This window comes from Formica exsecta, unplaced genomic scaffold (assembly GCF_003651465.1).
Source record: "Formica exsecta isolate Colony F162 unplaced genomic scaffold, ASM365146v1 scaffold211, whole genome shotgun sequence".
NCBI lineage: Eukaryota > Metazoa > Arthropoda > Insecta > Hymenoptera > Formicidae > Formica > Formica exsecta.
In genome coordinates this window covers 1,292,546-1,317,560 of record NW_021849408.1, presented here as the reverse complement: position 1 = coordinate 1,317,560, position 25,015 = coordinate 1,292,546, and the positions used below count along the sequence as shown (strand labels likewise).

The 25,015-nt window shown below is 33.9% G+C and overlaps 6 protein-coding genes across 17 annotated transcripts; 3 read left to right on the top strand and 3 right to left on the bottom strand.

Annotated features, from left to right (window-relative positions):
* Positions 1-2,614: 2,614 nt before the first annotated feature.
* On the bottom strand, positions 2,615-4,901 carry LOC115235171. Its single transcript, XM_029806777.1, has one exon. The coding sequence runs from the start codon at positions 4,634-4,636 to the stop codon at positions 3,812-3,814; it is 825 nt and encodes a 274-aa protein (XP_029662637.1). The 5' UTR covers positions 4,637-4,901; the 3' UTR covers positions 2,615-3,811.
* A 2,609-nt stretch (positions 4,902-7,510) lies between these two features.
* Positions 7,511-10,980, bottom strand: LOC115235179 (ribokinase-like). 5 transcript variants are annotated; one of them, XM_029806790.1, is made up of 8 exons: positions 10,839-10,980; positions 10,218-10,398; positions 9,669-9,801; positions 9,331-9,457; positions 8,964-9,125; positions 8,581-8,672; positions 8,263-8,451; positions 7,511-7,803 (listed from the first exon to the last, which is right to left on the bottom strand). In XM_029806790.1, the coding sequence occupies exons 2-8, from the start codon at positions 10,265-10,267 to the stop codon at positions 7,627-7,629; spliced, it is 930 nt and encodes a 309-aa protein (XP_029662650.1). In that variant the 5' UTR covers positions 10,268-10,398; positions 10,839-10,980; the 3' UTR covers positions 7,511-7,626. The 5 variants fall into 5 exon arrangements, with proteins under 5 accessions (XP_029662650.1, XP_029662647.1, XP_029662646.1 ...); XM_029806787.1 differs by having other exon boundaries at positions 10,218-10,468; positions 10,679-10,965; XM_029806786.1 differs by having other exon boundaries at positions 10,218-10,444; positions 10,679-10,965.
* A 1,088-nt stretch (positions 10,981-12,068) lies between these two features.
* On the top strand, positions 12,069-15,234 carry LOC115235147 (acyl-protein thioesterase 2). Its single transcript, XM_029806735.1, has 7 exons — positions 12,069-12,274; positions 12,725-12,756; positions 12,838-12,903; positions 13,004-13,051; positions 13,174-13,420; positions 13,490-13,654; positions 13,739-15,234. The coding sequence occupies exons 1-7, from the start codon at positions 12,227-12,229 to the stop codon at positions 13,784-13,786; spliced, it is 654 nt and encodes a 217-aa protein (XP_029662595.1). The 5' UTR covers positions 12,069-12,226; the 3' UTR covers positions 13,787-15,234.
* Positions 15,235-15,329: 95 nt separating this feature from the next.
* LOC115235146 (enoyl-CoA delta isomerase 2, mitochondrial-like) lies at positions 15,330-17,148 on the top strand. The gene is made up of 6 exons (XM_029806734.1): positions 15,330-15,739; positions 15,824-15,969; positions 16,053-16,173; positions 16,317-16,406; positions 16,529-16,669; positions 16,763-17,148. Exons 1-6 carry the CDS (start codon positions 15,641-15,643, stop codon positions 16,916-16,918), a joined length of 753 nt encoding a protein of 250 aa, XP_029662594.1. The 5' UTR covers positions 15,330-15,640; the 3' UTR covers positions 16,919-17,148.
* On the bottom strand, positions 16,940-21,097 carry LOC115235145 (DNA repair and recombination protein RAD54B-like). 3 transcript variants are annotated; one of them, XM_029806731.1, is made up of 13 exons: positions 20,556-21,097; positions 20,374-20,473; positions 20,193-20,288; positions 19,920-20,116; positions 19,742-19,841; positions 19,585-19,677; positions 19,421-19,517; positions 18,790-19,343; positions 17,952-18,708; positions 17,720-17,879; positions 17,499-17,625; positions 17,186-17,422; positions 16,940-17,096 (listed from the first exon to the last, which is right to left on the bottom strand). In XM_029806731.1, the coding sequence occupies exons 1-13, from the start codon at positions 20,849-20,851 to the stop codon at positions 17,016-17,018; spliced, it is 2,895 nt and encodes a 964-aa protein (XP_029662591.1). In that variant the 5' UTR covers positions 20,852-21,097; the 3' UTR covers positions 16,940-17,015. The 3 variants fall into 3 exon arrangements, with proteins under 3 accessions (XP_029662591.1, XP_029662593.1, XP_029662592.1); XM_029806733.1 differs by lacking the exon at positions 20,556-21,097 and having other exon boundaries at positions 20,193-20,305; XM_029806732.1 differs by lacking the exons at positions 19,585-19,677; positions 19,742-19,841; positions 19,920-20,116.
* Positions 21,098-21,348: 251 nt separating this feature from the next.
* On the top strand, positions 21,349-24,571 carry LOC115235159 (sorting nexin-17). Of its 6 annotated transcripts, none has more exons than XM_029806760.1 (9): positions 21,349-21,516; positions 21,594-21,720; positions 21,815-21,974; positions 22,056-22,427; positions 22,549-22,642; positions 22,728-22,978; positions 23,045-23,248; positions 23,325-23,507; positions 23,583-24,571. In XM_029806760.1, the coding sequence occupies exons 3-9, from the start codon at positions 21,915-21,917 to the stop codon at positions 23,847-23,849; spliced, it is 1,431 nt and encodes a 476-aa protein (XP_029662620.1). In that variant the 5' UTR covers positions 21,349-21,516; positions 21,594-21,720; positions 21,815-21,914; the 3' UTR covers positions 23,850-24,571. The 6 variants fall into 6 exon arrangements, with proteins under 6 accessions (XP_029662620.1, XP_029662617.1, XP_029662619.1 ...); XM_029806757.1 differs by having other exon boundaries at positions 21,594-21,732; XM_029806759.1 differs by lacking the exon at positions 21,594-21,720.
* The last annotated feature ends 444 nt before the right edge of the window (positions 24,572-25,015 follow it).

The following is a 25,015-nucleotide window of genomic DNA, read 5'->3' as shown; positions in this document are numbered from 1 at the left end:
ACTTTAGCATGTAAATGAAAAGAGACTGCGGGACATCCCTCGGAATACCTTATCACCTGTTAACATCTCGCTAACTCGGTTCCACGCAACTGTCGTCCCACGCAAATGTCAGTGGACGACAGTATAGTGACTTTGACGATTGCTGATGCAGAGAAACGTGCCCGTTGGTGGCTAGATCTTAAAGGATCGTCTTTCGTATAATGCGACTCGCTCGAATAACCGGCTGTACCGGCAACTTTTTCGATTCCGAAATTCCGAACACATATAAGGAGAGAAATATTAAAATTACATTATATGTCAATTTTAGGCGCATCACGCCCGAGATCAGGCGGACGTACAAAAAGTAGTAAATATAATGTCTTTTTATTGGCTTTCAATAAAACACGGCGCGCGTGTGATGCGTGCGTGACGTGTTTAATATTAAAATTTGCACTTTTAAAAGCGTCTGGGGCAAAAATAGAATAGCCAAAATTATCTCGGGACAAATGTAAACCTGTGGTCGACCCTCTCCAAGAATTTTATCGTAAATAATGTCACTTTCGATAGAATATTTTTTTCTTCTTATGTGAATCGTATGCGGGGCGTTTTACGAATCGTCTGTCTGGAGACAAATGTGTTCTCATCCCAGTATAATCAAAGATTTATTATTAAAATCACAGTGTGTTCTCGAAAAATTTGATATTTCCTATGCTCATTAATTTGCGCGGCGAAAGGAAAAAGAGATCGGCCATTGTTAACTGCCGCTTACACCGTGGAAAAGTTCGCTCGCGCAAAAAGCTCGCAAAAAACCGTTCCTATTCTTGCGAAGAAAATATAGGATTACACTTCATTATCTTGCTAAAGTGTAAAATGTACCGTCGGCGTCGCCGTAAGCCGATCGTTATACTTCAAGTATACGTAAATATATTCCTGTAAATATATCCTTGTCGATATAAAACTACGTCCACCATCAGCGCGCGAGACCATAAAATTTTTATTTTATAGGTTTACGCAAATTTTACAAATTTAAAGATCGTGTTAAATTAATGAGAATTCGTGTATAAAATCAGATAATAAAATTCTATAAATTCTTTACAGTTCAGCTATTTTTACAAAGTTGTTTTTGCATAAAAATCGAAATCCGAGTTAAATAACGCCGTCGTACGTGTTCAAATTATAAGGCTGATAATGGTGATTAATTTCGGTACTTACGTCTAAACACGCGAGACGATACTAGACATGAAATAACAGGTTACTAAAGGTTAACGGCACCTTAGACAAACTCGCAAACTCTACACCGCGCGAGCATTCCCTCCTGCACGTTCAAACAAAGTTGCATCAAATTGCAACTTGGACCGCTACGGATTGGAGATATAAATTTACCGACACGATATAATGTTTGGACATTTGCTAAGAATAAAAAAAAAATAGAATACTATTTTTATCTGCAAATCTATTTGCCCTTGCGCTTGCTCGGGTTAAACTCGCGTAAATTCATTTGTCTTTCTCGGCCGCTATATTTCGTCTCTTTGCAGTTTTACCTTTTTTTTCTCCTCCCACTGTGTCGTCGTCGTTGTCGTCGTCGTCTCTACGATATCCTCGCACAAAATATCAGCCGGCTGCTGAGAGGAGAGATGCGGGAAGATTTCTGTTAAAATTCAGCATTTCCACACGATGACACATCGGAAATTTTTGCAATATCTCAAATCGTGCGTCTTCCGTTAGTGAGCTACCTCTCCTCTTCCTTTACACGCTAGGAGACAGGTACTTCCTCTCCCTTGGTCCTCCGCGTTCCCTTTATCTCTCTCCTTTGCCTGCATTGCGATGGTGTTCAATAAAAGCCGCAGGGGCCCCAAACTTGCGCGGTCCACTTAGGGAAGTCCCCCGTCGAAAGATGCATATATATGAGGAATTTATCATGAATCACCGTGCAACGACATCACAGTCCGATGTACGTCAGAGCTGCCGGGTGTGAAGCAACATTGAGGATTCCACCTGCATAAGGAGTAGGTATGTATGTATTCATCACAGACCGATCGCTGCTGTCTGGCTTCCTGATGCCGCGAGAAAGACAGCTCTGCCTGCGGCAAACGTCTTCGTGGAAGATGCGGCGAATCCGACCGCTTACGAGGAGAGACCGAATCAATCATCGCGAAGAGGCATTTGGAGAGACAATCGCGGTCGACTAGCTTGAAACTTGTGGTCACAAAACTACATGACTCATTTTTGTATACAATACATGTTGTATCTGTTTTATATAACAAATACCTGAAAAAAGGATAACAAAATATAAAATTAAAAAAAGATTGCAAAATTAGACTATGTATACGAAAAATATTACGAAACATCTCTTTTTTCCTTGTACTTTCACAAGTCATTAAGAATTTTTCAATTATTTCTTTCTAAAATAAATATTCCTTTTTAAATCTTGTCGCCAAATGTTTAATTTCGAAAATTGCAAAGATTAATATATTTTCAAAGCTTCAGATAACTTGGTATAACAGAAATAAAGTCATAAGGAATTCTTATGTTGCACTTTCGAGGAATTAAAGGATTATAGTTTTAGATATTTTTTCAGAATTTTTGGATGAATGATAGGAAGATCATCTATGAAAAGCACAAGAAAAATACAAAATTAGGGAAACATAGTTTTATTTTTTAATACTGTTTGTCTCCTCTTCTATCGATTCTATAGAAGTAGAAAAGTACGCGTTAAATTTAATACGTACGTTAAATTTGTAAATGCATGCTTATAGTTAATACCGATGCTCGGTATTTTAGACTGTTCATATTTCTTATTGAAACACAAAAATACATATTAATATATATATTAATATATATAATAATGTATATATATTAATAGTGCATATAAAATGTATATAAAAGGCTGCAAAAATATTATCTAAGATTGCATAGAAAAATTACAAAGTTCCAACACTTACATATTTTGATCGATATATACTATAAAAATATTGGTCGCATTATCTTATTATCATGTAAGCTAATTATGCCGAGTATGTAAATTCCAATTATACATATTATGTCGTTGGAAATTATCTCGCTATGTTTCCTCCTACTTCCGGCGCGAAATAAATCAGATTATTTTCGATACATCGCAAAAAAGTCTTTGTACAATGCACATCGTATTCGCAAAAAATAAATACATACATATAGATAGATAAATACTTAAATAAATAAATAAATAAATATAAATAAATAAATAGATGCTGGCGAGAATAAATAGATGATATGGTGTATACGATAAACAGATAATGTGCGTCAATCGCGATGGGCATTTGTGATTCACTTCGTAATCATTATCTATCTAAACGGCGCACGTGATGAATGCGCGATGATAATTGCATTCGGATACGTGATACGTACACGTGCGACCGGATTTAACACTACCTGAGCGATTACGTTATGAATCGAATACGTGTTTTATCACATTGTTTGGCAACAACACCGCGAAAGCCAAGAGAATCTATAAATATTAAATGCACGCGATAGCGATTTCTTAGATTTTCCTATCTTAGATGAGGCTGCACGGCGTTACGCCATACGATACTTCTCCTATCGTTCGAACGTCAACATTGAATAAATCTGTTAAATTCCCGGTACTCGCGCGTCACTAGAAGCAATGTTCAAATGAGTTTCTAGGCAAAAATAGAAAAAAAAAGGAAAAAAAAAAGATATCCGTTCATTTACGGATTGTAGACCACGACAACGGAATGTCTCTCTTATTCGAGGACGCGTTCTATTTGATTCAACTTGAAGAGATAGCCGCGCCTTATCACATCGTCACCGTAGCGAATCTTCATTCTCGTCGATATCAATCGTCGATGGGTAATACTGATTCAGTCACTAGAGCGTTGAGCTCTCGACGGGCGCACACGCAACCCACGTAGATCTTCATCTTCATCTTCTCTCTGTTTTCACCGTTGCCATATGACACATCGATGTAGCTGTATGTCTGTATGCAGCAGTAGGTGCCGGTGTTCTGGCAGCTGCTACCGGCGTGATTGCACTTGACGTGCTGGAGGTTCTTCGGCGTCCGGGTGCCCCGGATATCGGGTATCGACTCCACGGTGTAGTTGCAGATTGAGCTGTTCTGCGCCTCCTTCACCTCTAGCTCGAAAGACGCACGAAGACCGCTGTTTGTGCTGGTGTGCTGTTTGATCTGCTGCTCCAGATCCCACTTGTCCTGGGCGCTAAAAATCTGATAGTTCACCGTGCCGCTATGTCCGTTGTGACGTTTCCCGCGGACGACAAACTTCGTCGAGGCATCCTCGATAATGTCCTCTTGCCTGCGTATTTCATCCTTTCGCTGTAAGGACTCGGCATAATTCTTTGGATCGTACACATGTTTGTATCGATGAGACGACGGTATACGCTCCTCATATTTCGCGGAACGATCGAGAACTCGGGACGAGTCACGCCTTTCCATCTGTCTCCTGTAGAGATCCTGCTGGTACTCCAGATCGTCCTCCAAGCGTCTCGACAAATCGCGCGGCATCGATTCCTCGAAATTCGGATAATAATCCGAATGAGAATGATGGTTGTGTCGTCGTCTCAGATTCCGGCCTTGGACGATTGACATGCTGACAACACAGGCGAAAAAAACAGGCAGGCACAATCTGATGCCGAATACTGCCATTATGTCGATTTGAAACTCGTTCGAAAATTAGATTCTTGCAGAGGTCGGCAGTCTTTATCGCTGATGCAATCGCTTTATTAGCGGCTTCTTCTCTGTTAACAGCGTCGTTGGCGCCTTCAGTTCAGGCACTTTCGAGCGGTCTCTGCCGAATCGCTTACGCAATCGCGATGAAGATATCGAAATTGAGGGATCACAATTCAAAGTCAATTCTCGCGCTTCCTCAGATGTTTGATTTTACGAGGATGGTTTCTCTACAAACAATTCGATCTCTATCGAGTTTTCTTTGAGATTCGATAAGATCGAGACGACGCGTGTCTCAGCGCGAGATATTAGAAGATGCGAATACGCGATGCGTCAATATCTGATTACGAATGTTCAATTTCGACCAGTTGTTTGACGAATCCTGTGACGTAAGTCCAAAATATTTCGACGAACTAGCTGTTTTACAGTCTGACTGTTTGCCGATACTGGTTCGCCAGTCGAAGCTCGGCCAGTGCGACACTGACCAGCACAATACAGCCCCTGACGGTTTTCTGGATCTTCCCAACGGACTTGGCGAGATCAGACGATACAATCGGATTGTTAGGACTTGCAAGCCGAGGGACACCGTCTTCCGTTTCTCGTTCGTCTTCGGCTTCGTCTCGCTTAATGGTTTGCTCAAAACTGAGTATTCCCTGATCCCCGAAGGATTTTTTATCCTGCCCGCGAACGCGCACATGGGTAGTGTTGCCCCACTTTAACGGGGGGGGCTTACGCGTGCCGATGCACGCGAAGACGTGTGACTAATCGCCCCCTCTCCTTTGTCCGCGTCTTGTCCGCAGCCCCTCGATATCGGGATCGGGGCCCCGGAGAGGAGAATCTTCATTAGCGCGACGCGGCGGCTTTTTCTTCATCTTCTTCTTCTTCATACGCGCCCTCCTTCTTTTTGACGTCATGAGCTCTTCGTTTCCTTTCGACGGATCACCGCCACCACCATCACCGGTTCCCTTAACATGACATCGCTATTCGCCTCGGATGTCGACGTCATCAGCTTGGCGTCCACTTCTAGCGGAAAGACGAGACTGATTGTCTCGTACTTCGCGGAAATCCATCATCGGGCAGAATGCCCGGCAACTATCCTCTCTGTCTGTTGACGACGATGGTGATGACGATGGTGATGACGACGATGACGATTACGCTGTATGCACCGCAGGCTCCAAGGAAGTTTTTACTTCGAAAGTAACGCAATGCCTTTCCCTTTTGACGTTTACGCGCGACACAATTTTTCCGCATTGACGTTCGCACCTGACCGACCTGAGACCGTGCGATTACTCTTTCATGGGAAAGAATTCCCAGTTAATCGATTACCGTCGTCGTTCTCCGAAACTCGATGTACTTCGTCGGATTACACGATGAGACATGTTCGTGGAAAGTCAAGTACCTGAGGAACCCAATCTGCTGATTTTGCCGCGGATGGAATTTCGAACCCTATTATTCGCGCGTCGATAAAAATTTCGAACCACCGGACCGGCATTTTAAACGCCGGAAAGTGCCACGCATCCATCATCATCGCCGCCAAAAACATAAAAAGTTGCCACCTTCACGCGAAAGTATTTGAAATGGCATTTACGCAAACATGCTTGCCCCTTCCATCACTCTCCCTCTCTTGAGTAATACCGTGCCGGGCTTTCTGCTTGCACGTTCGCGTGAACCAGTTGAGGTAGAATCATCAGGCACTCACGGGGTTTCCAGACGTGCCTGCTTTTTTCTTTTCTTTTTAGAACGCGACAGAGAACACGTGTATCGTGTGAAAGTGCTCCTGAAAACGCTTTCTTTATTCTAACTTCTACTATTACCGTTATCTTTTTCATCAAATGTGTATGTATGTGTGTATGCACGCGTGCGGATATATTTAGATACAGAAAAACGCTTAAAATTTTAAGTATACGATCTTAATTCATTCGTTATGCGTAGAAGCGTGTAACATTAAGATTAGATTTTATAATCGTCACATATAATATGTGGTTTAAAATACATTTCCTGACCTTTGGAAATATCCTGCAAAGTATCAAATTTATATCTATTTCTTTATTCATTTATTATTTTTTTATGATTTTTTTTCTACCTTTATTTCTCTTAATCCATTTTTATATATTTTTTTAATTGTGTGTGTGTGTGTGTGTGTGTGTGGGTGTGTTGTTATTTTATTAAATTTTTTACGGAAAGCTCTCTAGATCATCCAAAAAAATTAAAAGATATATATTAAAGTTATTAAATCAAGATGCATTAAATCTTTTTTATATTCTGTTTTCGGCATTTATTTATAACGCCAGATGGTACCGGTATGGAAATACCTTGAGAGAGCAAGAAAAGTATGTATATAATATAAAGCTGATCCTCGACAATTTGCAGATTAGAAATTTAATTTTTAGAAATAGATATAAGCTTCTTCTAAACTTGTGCTCACTTTTTGTAAGACTGATGTAAAATTTTGCCCTGCAACATGTTTACATTATGCTAATGTTGTTGTTGTTTGTTTAATCATATCTCCGAATTCTTGTGCATGAATCCTCCATTCGCGACGACTGCAAAAAAATTGCTATATTCGCCGCCGATATTGCAAAAAATTACGCAGAGGAGTTCAACGATGAACCGGTTTTCCAAACGATTGAAAGAGATTTATTTCCTGTATATATATTATTGAACAAATAAGACATGTATATAGGGTAATTCGCCTTTCGATTCTACGAAAGACATTCTCTTAATTTTAATGCCATCGATTTAATTCGCTTCATTAATTCTGCATTATGATGTAATTGACGCTATTTTTAAGTATTCCGGATTTTGGGATCTGGAATATATATGTAAACTTTTTATACGCACAATGTATTTTTTATCAATTACTTTATTCCTCCAAAACATCTTATATTTAAGAAGAGTTTTCAAAGGGATAAAATATAAAGTCTCTACACGTTAAAACACTTTATAGTTTACACTCTCTTCACTTTCATTTACGTGAATAAATCTATCGAGAGATCGCTTCTCGTTGGGAAACTTGCGTGTGTACCGAATTTAAGGACGGATTGCGTGGCGACTACGCAAGATCTTCTGATACATTCGTCCATTGATAGCTGCGGATGGTAAGCCTTAAAATATGCCAGCGCGCCCAAAAATGCATCCCCAGCACCCTATCGCATACGATTACACTTAGCTGGCTGGACGCAATTCCATCTTAAATGCGTGTACATTTAAGTGAATCACTAAAGTGAATCAGCGGTTAGATTAACTTTAGAAATTGACCGGTTATTGGCTCAAAAAAGAACGGAAGCGTGTCGTTACACGCTTTCACCTTTTAACTGTATGATCTCATAATATTAAAAGCAATCAAGAATTGAATGTCAATTCACATGATTTGTATAAACAGGAAGTACAGATCGAACAAACGGAAGAATAGAAAGATACGCGAGACGTACTTATAGCAAGTGTCCCAGAAACATCGCACGCTTTCCACTCTAGCAAATTATTATATTTAAAAAATATTCCTTAAAGAAATCTCGAATTTCGTTGAACCTAATGAATTCTAGATTTGCATGTAAGATCTTCGCGACTATGATAATTCTGCGACACTGTGTATACGCGATACGTACGGTAGTATCTACCGGGTGGACCTCGGTGACAGGAATCCGCGTGACGTTTCTATTCGTTTTCGACGCATACACAGCCCCTAGTGGCCCGAGAGTAAGGATAATCGCATTGCATCCCTTAGCCAGAAGCTTATCCGCGACTTCCTGTACATTTGACAAGTCTGCGGGTTGAATGCCCGTCATAACTTCCGCCTGCAAAAACGTAACGATGCTCCTTTTTCACGCGTCACATATTACATTCAATTAATTCTTACGCGGCACGCGTTGTTAAAAGATCGTCTTCTGATCGAGATTAATACCAATTGTTCATTTTCAACGTACCTCAGTCTCATTGACACAGAAAATATCGCATAGATTCAGGATTTCCGGATCAAAATTTTCCAGCACGGGCGCTCCGTTGACAATCGAAAGTCCTATCATATTACGCTTATGTAAAAACATTTATCCGTAGCTCAGAGCCGCGATATCGCAAATTGAAACAATATGTCTATCTTTTACAGGAAGCGGAAGTTGCACTTGAAAGATAATGCATTTTAAGTTTAACTCTATAACTATTTCAAGTGTACAAGTTTTAATACAATAATTATGCAATTGTATATACAGTAATGTTTTACACGCTCGCTTTTTTTTAGGACTTACAATAGTTTGGCTCAGAGATATAGATATATTAACATTTATAAGAAAAGAATAAAAAAGAAACAAACCGTGACCCCGATGCAATTTTAATGCATGCAGCGTGGTTTCCAGCGGAATTTCGAATTGGCATAATAAAACGCTAGCGCTCTTAATCACATCAACAGCAGAATCCGCGTATTCCGGAGTTAAGGATTCATTTGCACCTAACACGATAACGATACTGTTCTCCCCTGTGAACATTATTCGAATGGCACCGAGATTATTTCGGCAACGAAAGTACCAGGGATTATTTTAACGAGAAGTTTAATTAATGCTACTACTCGTTCAGATTTTCTGCGATTAATCTTGAAATTATCAAACATTTATAATTTTAATTTTCAAAAAATTAAACGTTCTAAAAGAATCTAACATATTTAACAATATTACAGAACATACCATCTTCAGCGACAGTGATGTGAGCAATACCACTATGTTTATCTTTTTGTATCTTGACGTGAGATATGTCTACATTTTCCTTTCTTAAAATTTCTAAGTATTCCTGAGCAAACGTATCAAAACCCAACTGTGTGATAAGATATAAAAAAACTATAATACTATATTACATATTTTGTGAAAAGAATTATATATATGACTAATTGTAGAGAAATTATATTATTAAATATTACTGACTAAGAAAAATAAATATGATATTAAATATTTTTAAAAGATCAAATTAGATGCAAAAGTAATAAATTATAGATCGTTTTGTCTAAAAAGTAAATGCATATATGTACTGAAGCAATAAGTGCTGTAGATCCACCGAGTTTAGCAGCTGCCATACATTGATTGCCACCTTTACCGCCATATTTCTTTTCAAATCTAGTTCCAATTATTGTTTCGCCAGGTTTAGGCAACCGTGGGGAGAAACTGGAAAATAATAATGATAATGTTCACAGAGGAAGACAATGTAAAATCTATATAATCATATATAATTTATCTTATAGATGATTAACAATACATCTACAATTATTAATTATAATTGCATTATAATTCATTATATATATTGATAAATATTATATATGTATATATATTTTTTTGACCTTTTTATAATTATAATATAAAATGTATGTTTAATTAAATTAATGATTAATATAAACTTTGATATAATATCAAAAACATTTCTTTTTTGCATAATTTTTAATTATATGTATTATGTACTGTGCAACTATAATACAATGTTAACTATAATCAAATTATAATGGAATTGTAACTAGTAATTGTAGATGTACTGTTAATTATCTATAAGGCAATACTAAAATTTTTGTCAAGATATCCTTACTCACCAAGTAAAATCAATCATACATGACCCGACAACAACTATTTTTGGTGTCATATCACACGGTTATTTTACAGTTCCTTTTTATATAATATATTAATAATAAACTCCTAAACTGTGTATTAGAACAGATGTTCTTAAAATACTTCAACGGTGATTATTCTTATGCAAGATTGTGGCAGAGCTAACTGTGCAGGTCAAAAACAAATGACTCCTGTTATCACAGTTTATCATCTGACGGGCCAATGAATTCAAGAACTGTTATCAGTTAAAGGAATATTTTTTTTCTATATCTACACTATACATATAACCTAACATATAAACGCATAAATACAAACGTAAGTATTATAATGGTGATGCAAATCGAGAAGTCAAAACAAAATGAATGCTACAAACACATGAATTAATTTGAACCGCCGCTATTATAACGAAAAAAATGCATTATTTACTATTTACTGCAACGTTTACCTTGACGGGAACAGGTTATTTTTTCCATTTATTATATTAAGATGGAGTTTATATGTGTAGAGGAGAGCAGAGGAGGGGATAGTTTATCGAGGCTTCGCATCTTGTACTAATAAACAAAGGATTGACAATCACTATATAAATTTTACAAACAATCAAACACCTGTATGTGTACACCGAAAATATGTTTAGACGGTATTGTGCATTGTCATACGTTACGAAAAACAATAGATGCGAAAGTGTAACGTAATTATAAAATAGATCGTCCATATCGCAATCGCATTCGCCATATTGTGTGCATACATTAAAATCCGGTGCATTACGTTAAAGTTCAAAACTATACATATTCTTTTGATACATCCTATATAGTTGTTTATATATGTATAGTAATTATAAGCAACTATAATCTAAACGCGTTTGTATGCGATTAGACAATAGTTTGATAATTTGTTTTCTGAATAAATTCAATTTTGTTGAGCAAGTGTTGATTTGAATCTTCCGCCCTCGAGGGCGGAAGATACGTCACGATCGTGACGTATATATATATATATAATGTATAGAGAATGCAATAATATATCTTTACGTTAAATGAGTCATGTAATTCATCGTTTTTTTACGTTTATGGAACTATGCAAATCTATCTGATCGATTTTTTATAGATCGCAGATTTCATACAAATCGAAATTTTCAGTTTCGATTACGGACTGCTTTCAAATTGACATGCGTACAGACAGATAATTTTGCAGATCTAAAAAGACTAATATTACTTTTTAGACAAGTATCAATAAATGTTAGTGAATCACTCTCGATTGCCAAAGAGATAAAGATTTCTACGAAATTCATTGTGGAATCGATAAATCGTCGCAACATCGTTAAAAATATAGCTATGGGCAATTTGCCGTTTAAAGGTTCGTGTCTCAAGAAAAGCGTGCGAGGCTATTTTCCAATCATTTACATAAAAAGATCGAGAGATTATTCATGCGTATTTCTAGCATTGAAATTTAATTTCAATTTATGCAGGGCTGGGTAAGTTAATTTTTCTTTAAGTTAAGTTATTAATTTTTCAACTTTTTAACTTAACTTTTAACTATGTTTAACTAGTTACTACCCAATCCTGAATTTATAATACGAACTTTGATTCTTAACTTACGTCAAAGATGAGTCAAACATCACCAAGGTTAATTAAAAATCAACGGAAAACTAGAAAAATTGTCGCACTTAATGTATATGATGTAAATGTGCTTATAACGCCAACTCTCCCCTCCATCCACTTGTTCCATAAATTCCTTCCTAGAGTGCGTTCGAAAATTCTACCCGTACGACAAAGTAGCGTTTAATTGACCAATCAGGGCAAAAGGAGCAAAGATTTCTTTATCGGGATAGGATTTTCGAACGCACTTCTATCTCGTCTATAGAGAACTCAATGTAGAGCGAAGAGAGAGGAATCGTATCTCTTTCTTCCGTTATTCTATATTTACGATTTTTACGGAATTGTTACACACAATTATTCGGATTTGTGTTCCAGGCCATCAAAAAAAAAAGTTACAGGAAATGACGAGCCCAGTCGTAATTTCGGCCACAACTAAGCACACAGCAACGGTAGATATCATCTTGGATAACGGCTGTTTATTTGGTTATACAGTGGTGGTTCTAATTGATCATAAGTGAATTATTCCCATATGATGCGTATATAGTACTTACGATTGCGACTCTTTCCTCCGTAGGATTATCTCATTGACTAAACGTTATCTTGATATTCCTCGATGAATGGCATAATTATTTAATTTTTTTCTTTTATGATGATCGTCTCTGTAAAATATGAAAATTATTAGCGGGAATAATCTAATTTTTTTGCAACGAAACCTTATCACTAATCTTTTGCATTCCCGAGATTACCTTGAATGATGTATGAAATATGTATCTATTAGTGACGTGTTTTATAGGTAGAGAATGTTTAAAATCTCAAATATATTTAAAGATATTTCTCTGAATGAAACTATATACACTATATCGCTTTACTCTGTACTAAGAAATATATATGTGTTTCAGTTAATATTTTTCCATGGATTGGGTGATACAGGGTAAGTTTTCAGTTGTAATATACGAGTATATATCGCTACAACAATGTAATTTTGTTAACATTTAACATATATTATTTTTAGACATGGCTGGGCTAGTTCAATGGGTGCTGTACGATCCCCTCATATCAAAGTTATTTGTCCTACTGCGTATGTATGATTGCTAATATCTTTTAATAAATTATGATTGTATAAGCTATAAATTAATATAATCAATAGTATTTTAATAAAATTACTCTAATTGTTTCAGGCCTACAATGCCAGTGACACTAAATACAGGGTTTAGAATGCCTTCCTGGTAATTTCAAAATTAACAACTTATAAGAGCTAAGAATATTATATTTTCAATAAAGACAATAAGTTACTATTTATCATTATATTATTTATGATTACTGAAATATATGAAATATGTGAATTTAGGTTTGATCTACGATCTCTGGACTCTAGTGGCCCAGAAGATGAAGAAGGTATACGTAAAGCTGCTGAAACAGTTCACTCGTTGATAGCAGAAGAGGTTGCTGCTGGGATACCTACCACACGCATTGTTCTTGGAGGATTTAGTCAAGGTGGAGCACTAGCCATGTACAGTGCCCTTACATTCCCAGAGCCTTTAGCTGGTATCGTAGCTTTGTCCGCATGGCTTCCTTTACATCAAAAATTCCCAGCGGTAAATATAAAATGTAACATCATATACATAATATTTATACACAGAATTGTAATATTGAATTATTTGCAGGAAGCGATAGGCAATAAAAACACTCCATTGTTACAATGTCACGGCGACTGCGATCCAATAGTGCCATATAGATGGGGTCAAATGACAGCATCTCTTCTGAAACAATTCATGACACAGACAGAATTTAAAACTTACAGGGGAATGATGCATACATCTTCCGAGGAGGTAAGAAAACTTTGATCGAGGAAGATTTATCAAATCTCAATTGTAATTTATGCTTTCTCTTCATAATTTTTATTGCTTTCACAGGAAATGCGCGATATAAAGAAATTCATCGAGAAGGTACTGAAGCCGTAATAGATCAAATTAAATATGCATTGATATTTTAATGGCTACCTTCAGCATCTAATTGTATATTATACTGAAATTATTCCAATTTTGCAATTATTTAATTTTACATAAGTTACATGAACTTTAAAGACATTAAGTAGAAAATGATTAAAAATCTTCCGAAATATGGGAAAGATGCAGTACTACATAGGAAAAAAAAATACTTTTTAGAGGAATATACTTATTTACGATCTCTATAATTTATATATTATCTATATATTCAAACTTCAATAGTCTAGTATACCAAAGCGTTCATGTAGCAATACAAATTAATCCATGTGGTTCTTAATCCTTTTAGTATGCATCTATAATTTACTGGCAAAAAAATTTATTTTGATTTCATATTTATAACATCTATATATATATATATGTATTAATACAAATACAAAAATTATATTTATTTATAAGATCCACATTGACGTGGCAATACATCATTGAAAGATCATAATACGAAAATGATTTATGTTTTACTCATTTTTACGATTTTAGTCTGCGACAATAGTAATAAATTTACACATAACTTTGTGTTAAATTTAAAATAACATTAAGTTAGACTAGAGAGGCAAAGAGCTTTTCGCATCAGCTTTTTTGTCGACGAAACTTCCATCCTTTCGCTCCTATATTATGTTCAGATAAATCTTGTTTGAATACAAACGAAATACGTCCAAGAAGGACTTAAATAGTTCACGTATTTGGGGCAGCTGTGAACATTCTGCATTTAAATTTCTATTTCGCGTGCGATTTAAAGGTGAAATGCTGCTAAAAAATAATTTTTGTAGTTTATATTATCTAGAAGATAGCGACACAAAAGTGTAGTCTGTGATTACACATTGTATTGTCAAAACCTATCTATTATCATTTATACCCACATATATAAATCAGGATTCCCTAAACTATAGTGCAATTTGGCATAGATCCTTAACAAAAAATATATAAATTATCGTGAAATAATTGAATAATTGCAAATATTTGCACAGTTTCAGAAATATATTCTTTCAATATATGTATTATTATAGTTACGATATAATTATGTTATAGTTGTGATGAAGCAATTATAAGTCGCTTCTCAAAAAATAGCAAGATCGACTTTAGACCGTGAACTAATTTAAGTTTGGGAAATCCTGTGATATGTACTCCTAGAGTAAATATGGTATTAATATATTACACAAAATTACACGCTAATGTATATAAAATTATAACACTTTCGGCTGATTTTATTATTGGTACTAACATACACTATCCAGTAGACAAATAATAAATAAATATAAATAAATAAACAAAGAACAATAAGCTCCGAATATTTTTCATGAGCTTTCTTTAGAAATATACTTTATAACTAGCGACAAATAGGGCATTAGTTTGTAAGTTGTGTAACGTTTCATCTATATAAATAAAGTGTATAAACAATTTCTTCCCTAATTATATAATTATATATTTTTTTATAAGAGAGTATTTAACATGCCCTCAACCGAGTAGTTAGTTTCCGGTTTTTTTTTTATACTTCCATTTCTTTTTTCCTTTACTTAGGCACCGATGACCTTGTGTGTTATCGTAATGCATATAAATGACTTTTAAAAAAAACGTTAAGTGTGCACAGCGATAGTCCATAGTCCATGAATGTGTGTACAACTTTCCAATCCATTCAAAGCAATCTTTGGACTGATATCTTTTTATAGTGACCAATAACGATCTATAAGATATACCAAACGACGTATTATATTTTTTATATTCTTATACATTTTTAACGGAAGAAAACTGGTAGTGATCGAATAAAAATAAGAGGTTATAAATTTTTAATTGTTCCAAATAAGTTCTTTCATTATGGCGCATACAGATTCCTTTATCTTGATCACTTTGAATAATGGAATACAAAAAGTGGTGCTCAATAAGCCTGCCAGGAAGAATGCACTTTCGGTTCCGGTATACACAAATATATATAATTCCTAAACCATATAATAAAGTATAAATAACATAAATAATTGCACATTGATTTCTTATCCACAGATGTACAAGGAGTTAACGATACTTTTGAACGAATCCGCCAAAAACAATGAAGTATTGACATTTGTGTTGACAGCAAACGGAGATTTCTTTAGCAGTGGCAATGACATAGGTACTACTATGACAATGGATGCGATTTTGATAGTGAAGTAAGAGCAGTATTATGTGAAAATTTATATATAATACATCCCTATAAATATAGCAAATAAATTCATATAAATATATATTGCAGGGACTTTATTGATGCAATAATTATGTATCCGAAACTTTTGATAGCTATTGTAAATGGACCAGCAATAGGAATAGCATCCACAATATTAGGGATCTTCGATATAGTATATGCTTCAGACAAGGTATTTAAATAACTTACATTCGACATAATATATTGAAACAATTTTTTAGATAAGTTAATATATGATATATGATTTTTGAATATATATGAATATATTATATTATTATACTATTGTTGAATATATTATATTATGTATAATTGTAGGCATATTTTCAAACACCATTTAGTTCTTTGGGTCTCGTTGCTGAAGGATGTTCTACATATACATTCCCCAGATTATTGGGATCTTCCAAAGTATAACACATATTTCATTGCAAATTATTATTAAAATTATGTGTGCAACTATTCTTTTTATAAAAATACTAGGATAAAGAGAGAGAATAATATTTCAATATTATATATGTAAATATATTTAGGCTGGAGATATGTTGTATCTGGGCTATAAAATGAATGCTCAAGAAGCTAAGAAATATGGATTGGTTAGCAAAGTATATAATCATGACTCTCTTGAAGAAGTGTGGGACTATTTGAACAATATATCTAAACTTTCTTCAGAGGTATTATTCTTGCTTATAATGCTTTTTGCAAAACTATTTATGCTGCAAAATCATAATAATGAAACTAATAGAATATATATTTACTAATTTCAGTCAATATTGGCAACAAAGCGATTGGTGAGTAGGTGGAATAGGGAGATATTATTAAAAGTTAATGCAGAAGAAATAAAAGAATTGGAAAAACGGTTTGGGTCTCCTGATGTAGTCGAAAGATTTATAAATTTCTTATCACGAAAAAATAAGCTTTAAAATAACAATTAAAATTAGATAATATAATAATTATAATTTTTCACTTATCAATTTCTTATTCAGTTGATTTAATAATAAAAATATAATTTTTTAATCTTTAATTAGTTTGTGTATGTTGCATTGTAGAATTTCTAAATATAAATGTTATATAATCGCCTGCTTCTGTTAACATAATGTCCTGTAAATTTATATATTTTTATATATATATAAACACTAAGTTTTGAACTTAATTTTTACTTGTTTCTAATAATTTATACAATTTATTACCTGCATAATGTCAAGTGGAATTGGCTGTTTATAATGTCGCCAATCTCGAAGCTGATTTATAGTTAAATTTTGTTGAGATGGTTTATCATCTGATATAAATTGATAATCTTCCGTCTCATTATCGTTCATTGTTGATTCTTCAGAAGACGATATACGTCCGTTGTCCTGACCAGAGCAAGAGCAATTCAATAAATCGTGTGTTAATGAAACTGTATCAGTTGTCAGTGTAAATAGATCCTAAGAAAGGGAAAATATTTCGAGTAATGACTTTTGGATAAATATCACCAAAGTTCTTTTTTTTAAATAAAAGTACCTTTAGTTCTGCAGTTGACAATTTTAAAGATCCAAGATGATTCAGATCCACTACAGACTCACTCAGACTAGCTTTGCTAATTTGCCTTTGGTATATCTTTTCTTCTATTGTACCTGTTGTCAATAATCTACAAATTTTTGTTTACATACAGGATTGCATATTTTTATTAAATAATATATTGATATATATTGGCATTATGATATTTATTTATGCTTACAAACCTATAAATATAAACATCCTTCTTTTGTCCGTCTCTCCAAATCCTTGCCATAGCTTGCACATCAGACGCGGGATTCCAATCAGAATCAAATAACACAAGTCTGGATGCTCCAGGTAAATTCAAACCAACACCACCTGCCTTGGCACTTAGCAAGAGGACTTCTGCAAACATTATTTTGGTGAAATAACTGCTCAATTATTATCAAGATATATTACAATTTTTGTAGAACTTACTGTTATTATCTGATCGTGTATTAAATTGCTCGATTACTTTTGATCGTGTAGAACATGAAGTAGTGCCATCCAATCTTAAGAATTTTAATTCCTCTATACCACATATAGTTTCAAAAAGATCAAGTGTCTGTGTATAGTACGAAACTAATACTAATTTCTCGTCGGTTTTTTTCAAATTTCTCATCAATACTTGTAGAATTGTGATCTTTCCACAATATTTTATAAAATTCTTATCCTGTTTCAATTGCATTGTACATATTGCCTTTGACAAAGTTTTGCATAGCTCATTCTCTTTGTCATTTATGAACAAATTTGGATGATTACAAATTTTTTTAAGAGCAATAATAATAGACAAATGTGTATGACTTTTATCTTGTAGACAAATTTTGTTGAACCAAGCATCGGTAACAAGAGAATACAAATCCATCTGCTCGCTGGTTAAAGAGCAAAACAAAACTATTTCGTATTTACATGGCAGATATTTGTTTATTATGTTTTGTGTACGTCTCAAAATAAAAGATTTGGTGCGCTCATGTAATTCCGTGGCTCTTTCAGATCCCAGACTGACGACGTTCTCATCAGCATTAGGGCATTGAGATGCAACAATAAGATCTTCATAATAATTTTTATATTCGAGAGGAGAGCCAAGAATGCCAGGATTAACAAAATCGACTAATGTATAAAATTCTTTCAAATCATTCTGTATAGGAGTACCGGTTAACATAATCCGATTTTTACAATTAATCTCGCGTAACAGCTAAAAAACATGCACATAATGATGCATAAATCTACATGTATTTACACTTCTATAAAAATATGTAAATCAAATGGTGATTACTTTTCCCGCTTTTATGCTGCTATTTTTCAGCCTGTGGCCTTCATCGCACACAAGTAAATCAAAGGTAATCTTACTAATTTCCATATAACATTTGATGAGCATTTCATAGCTAATAATCAATACTGAATTTTTGGGATGCTTGATAAAATCTTTAGGTCTATTTTTTCCATCTACAACATATGGAGATATTCTGTGACTGCCTAACCATTTTGTGAATTCTTTGTCCCAATTGTTGCACAAACTGCGAGGTGTTATTATCAACACACGTCTCACGATCGGTTTGCCATATGGACCCTTCTTTAACATTGTCCAAATTAATGTAATACATTGTAAGGTTTTGCCAAGGCCCATCTCATCTGCCAAAATTGCACCAAAATAATCTGGCACTCTTAGCCCCATTAAGCATTCATAAAGAAATACAATTCCATAACGCTGATGTTCTCTAAGCTTTGCTACTAAACAGAAATCCACTGAGACTTCTTGCTCCTCATGGCTTACACATGCAGAAGAACTCATATATGGCATCACTAAGGGCTCACAATTCATTACTAGTCCTTCAATATAAATAAATATTAATATCTGAGAGTTTATAATGCACTTAATTTTTCATTCTTTTATAAATATGTAGAACCTTTTGTAATTGCATTTGTTGAGGCTTCAATTTTTTCTTGTACCACTTTTTCTACAGTTTCCTCAAAATGCTTCTCTTGTGATACTTGATCTATAATCTAAAATCAACTTTGTCAGATTTTTGCATATAACATTGCATGGATAAACATTGATATAGACTCTTACCTCAATTTGCTTATTTCCAATAATTAATCTGGAACCTTCTACTGCATTACTCGGATTAATTGCTTTTTTTCCCAGAACTTTCCCATCTAAATCCTATTATATCAAAAATATTAAAAACAATTTTCAAGTTAAAAATTTATAATTGCTTTAGTTATACCTTAAGAATTGCGCTTTCTCCAGTTACTTCCAGCAAACCGTCACCATCCCATGTTTTGTACTTCTTTGAAGTTATTTGGCCATACATTACGTTGAAGATGCTATTAATATTTATTTATTGGTACACATAATAATTAAAAATTAAATTATTTTAATATTTACTTTTCAAAAATACTTACATTTTTGATATGTTTGCTGGAGATAAATTTACAGTAGATGCTTCCTTTTTGTAAACTGATGCATCAGCATCTTCTTTTTTTGGCAAAATAGATATATATCCAGTAGATGCCTTAAACTTTTTTTGTGGTTGTTCTTCTATTCTTTCTTTGTAATACTCTTCTGATATAGATAACTCTTGTGACATCTGATCTTTAATCTAAAAAATTTTATCAGATTTTTTACATATATAATACTTTATAAATATAAGTATTTAATACACAAATCACTTTTACCTCAATTTGCTTATTTCCAATATTTAATATCGAACCTTCTTCCACTGTATCACTTGAATTGATTGTTTTTCTTCCTATAACTTTGCCATCCAAATCCTACCATAAAATAAATCCTATTATCAAAAATATTAAAACATGTATCTTTCTGAGTTATAAAATTTACAACTGATATACTAATTACCTTAAGAATTGCGTTTTTCCCAGTTACTTCCAGGAAACCGTCGCTATCCCATGTTTTGTGTTTTTTCGAAGTTACTCTGCCATACATCACATTGAAAATTCTACAAGGGATATTAATATTTATTATTTGTAAAAGAAACAGATCAAAATTAATGGCTTAATATATATTTTTAATATACTTGCATTTTCGGTTTTGTTTGCGGCAAATCAATAATTGAAGTATTCTTCTCGTGAACCGATGCACTGGCATCTTGTTTCTTCGGGGCATTATTTTCTATTTCAACGTTATCGTGAGTGACCTCATTCTCTATATTTCCTTTTTCGAAAATGCTTAAAAGCTGCGCGTTACTTCTAAGAGATTTTCTCGAATCGCTCGCTGCTTCTTGTTGACTCGCGTTTACCTTACTTTCTTCGACATTCGTTCGGGATTGAGCAATTAAAGGGGATATAAATCCCTTCACCGATTTGTTCCGATACATTAGTAAATCAATGTTTAATGATCATCCAAATACGATGATTCAACAACCGAATCTTGTTTGAAGGCGGGAATCAACATAAATCGAACTTGCATAATGGCGGCATATCGAATCGCTGATTGTGCATTGAAGTAAATAATAATAGATGGTCGGACTTGGCATTACAAATGTTTCGAAGAAATCTTTGTCTTTTTTGTCCTGATTGGTCAATCAATTGCTTTCAAGTACTATTTTCACAGTAGAATCCTAGATTATAATTAAGACGACCCAAGACCACACTTAAGACGATCTTGGATATAAGAATGGACTATGAATACCGGCCTAGGACTCTATTTCACAGTAGGAGCCATCAAATCACCATGCATCTGCGCGAACGCAGTTGCGCACGCGAATTGTCATCTGCGCGTGCCGTCACGTGGCCGCGTGTCGCATGTTGGACGCGTGATTGGTCGTTCCTCTGTTGACACGCCAATCGTGTTCGTTACAGTCGCGTGAGTAACTGTGATGTGTTATCTCGCTCGCGGTGCAGCAGCCGCGATCCGTCGTGGGATTCAAATGCGTGTCAGTAATAATAATCGCGTGAAACGTAATGCGCGAGTGGGTGTGTGCCGATTAAGTTTGCCGTCACGTATGCGGTCCCGCAAACGACGAAAGTCTCACGGCAATATGTGAGTAAATCTTCAAGTGGCGCAAATATTGGGGAGATGTATATCCGTAATTCTTACTATGGTTCCGTGATTATTAGGGCATCGCTTTCTACAATTTTTCCGAGTCGCGATCGTGTCTTTGAGTCCATCCTTTTTAGGGAATGACATACATTTCGACGTCTCGATTTCACAATTGAATTGGGCGCTGTTCGGGAACGTTCTTCTGTAATGAATGATGTAACTCACGACGATTTGGGAAATTACATAAATGTTGATTTTATTCCAGCAAGACGAGATAGTTAATGTTTCATCTTCACAGATGCTGCTGTACCGATGGAGATATTTCAAAGTTAATGAATTTTGCTATAAATGATGTGATTTGACAATATCTTTATTTTTTGCTAAACTCTTATTTCAAGATGCACTTTTCTATACCTGATACTCAGGAATTTGCCGAAGGAGCTGGGAATGCATATGTTGTAATTATATTTATAAAATATTTTGTTTATTGTATATAGTGTATTTCACTATTTGTATAATACTTGGCATCTTTTCTCTAGGGTTACAATATTCATATCAATGGATTATTTCACTGTACTGTGAGATATAAACAGCTGTATAATTTGCATGTACAACTCTCTAAGGATCTTGACATGTCTTTGCCTATATTTCCTCCAAAGAAGTTTTTTCCTTTGACACCTAATCAACAAGAGGAGCGACGGCTAGCTTTGGAAAAATATATTCAGTCAATTGGTCAAAACGTAGCCATAAACAATTCTGAGATATTAAATGGCTTTTTATTAAATGCTCAACAAGAAACTGTTGGTGATTTGTCTGAGACTGAGACTGAAACTTTAGATATATTTCTCATGAATGGATCAAAAATCTCATTAAATGTTTCCACAAGAGAATATTCTGGTGAAATTTTGAAGGTATGTTTTATCATTAATAATTTATATATATATATAAAAATATTTTTTTTTCTAGGTACATGATTATTTCTAGGTATATGATAATTATTTAAATACTTCCATTTTCTTTTTCTCTTTATAGAAAGTATATGAAAATATACAGTTACTAGAAAAATATCATTCCCATTTTGCCCTATTTATTATTATACAAGATGAATTGTCGGGTAATATTAAAAGTGAGTGTATGTTTTTATGATATTCTATTAATACATATACATACTTTCTTTTCTTTTTTTATTAAAATATGTATTGTGTCTTCAGTATTGCGGAAATTACAAGATTTTGAGTCACCTTTTATAACATACAAATATATGAGTTCTATGGGTACAAAAATTGTTCTCAGAAAAAGTTATTGGGATACAACGTACGATCTTGAGTTATTGAATGATCCAGTGACTCTGAATTTACTATATGTCCAAACAGCTGCAGAAATTCGCAGCGGGTGGATACTGACTAATAAGGATGTGCAGTATCATTTAGAGAACATGCAAAAATCCGGAAACAGAAAAGAAGTATGTTTATTGTAAAAAAACCAATAACATTTTTGAGTGATTTATTGTGCATGTTTATTATTTCAGTACTTGAATATAGCTCGTTATTTAAAATATTATGGCTACATACAATTTGCACCATGCTATTGTGATTATCCTCAACATGGTTCAAAAATATTACTTGCTATAGGTGGAAATGAATTAAATTTACGCATTTTATCATCCAAAGAACACGAAATTATATTTAAAGTTTCGCGAATGCGATGTTGGCGTATTACTACGATACAAAATGTAAGTATATTATGAATAATTTAATGAGAAAACTTGTTGGTTCATTAAATTATGAATTGTTAATGAATTCATTTAGGGAATGGACCATCCTGAGGATAACAACGAGTGCAGTCTGGAATTATCTTTCGAATATCTAATTGCTAGGAACGAATTGCAATGGATTACGATTGTTTCGGAGCAAGCGATTTTAATGTCTGTTTGTCTGCAAGCCATGATTGACGAGTTGTTACAAAAATGTGTAGTGGGCAGCAGAATTCAGGTTGTTATATAAATCATTTCAGCTTATACAAATGCTTAATCCATTCTTGTAATCTTAAATACATGATATTTGCAGGTAGAATCTGGAAAATCTTGGACATATATTACAAGGGACGGCCAGAGTCGTATCACCATGGGATCGCCATTGCGAGAATGTGCCAATAATAATCATTCGTCTAAATCGGGACCAATTATAAAGAAACTCGCTAGTAAATGGTCGGCTGTGACATCAAAAAAATCGGATGAGTCAGTTGTCGATAAAACCCTTGCAACGTGCACAACAGCTGATTTTGATATTGTGGAAAATAATGTTTTTCGTATGATAGGAGATGATGATTTATAAGCTTAATTATTTTTTAATGAAGATTGAAACATAAGCGCAGTGATAAAAAAAATAACAGGGTATGCCTTATCTAAACAATCTTTCCAGAGATATATTTTGTAATACCTACAAGTCAGTGTAACGGTTTCCAATTTAAAATTAACAATTAGTGACTCTCAAGGCTGATTAATTATTGAACTATGCTTTGAACTATATTTGGTGTCTTCTGTATCAATATGTGATTAAAAAATGCATTTATATTTATTGATAACTTTACATAAAATATTCATTATACTTTTATATACCGTCCAATTACAATAATAATCAATCTGATGCAAGTTGAAAATTAACTTGAGCCAAAACTATGCTTGAATTACAAGCGTAATATTCTGTATGAAGTACTTAATGATAGAATTAATATATAATATTAGAATTTATATATATATATATATATATTTTGCATATTGTTTTATCATTGTTAAACAAACTTATTTAAAAAGCAGTACATCAATACTTGCTTTCATAATTATCTTAAACAAAACTATCAATAATATATCTCGTTTTAAAGTGTCAAATAGCAATCATTCTATATGTGGTGTATTATCTTCTATTATTTATCTGATTATAGTTATTTCTGCTAAATCATTCACTCAAAAAACATATTTTTCTGCCTTCAGTCGCTATATTTCAGCCAAACACTGTAAATGTGTAAATAGATTGTACAATACACAATATACGAATGTAAAATCATAGTGTTGTCATAAAACTGTCCTGATTAACACATATATATATACATATATATATACATACATACATACATACATACATATACACACACATATATATATATAAATTGTCCTATTAAATATGTAAATATAAATCCCCGTATGAAGAGTAGTGATTGCTCTAAAGCTAAATGACTGACAATCGTATAGAAAATGCATTATATGTGTGTGCTCCTTTGTAATACTTTTGCTTTAACTTCTTTGTTCTTGTTGTCCGATTCCAAAATACATAGTGCATAATGTTAGCAGATATAAGTTAAAGAAATGTATAAGTTATAAAGAGGATTTTACAGTAACATGAATTGTAAAAATATAAAATTTATAAATTGACATGTATTTGTAAACTTTTACAAATTCATAATTTTATATAAGAATGAAATTTGTTTTTTTTTTTTTTTTACT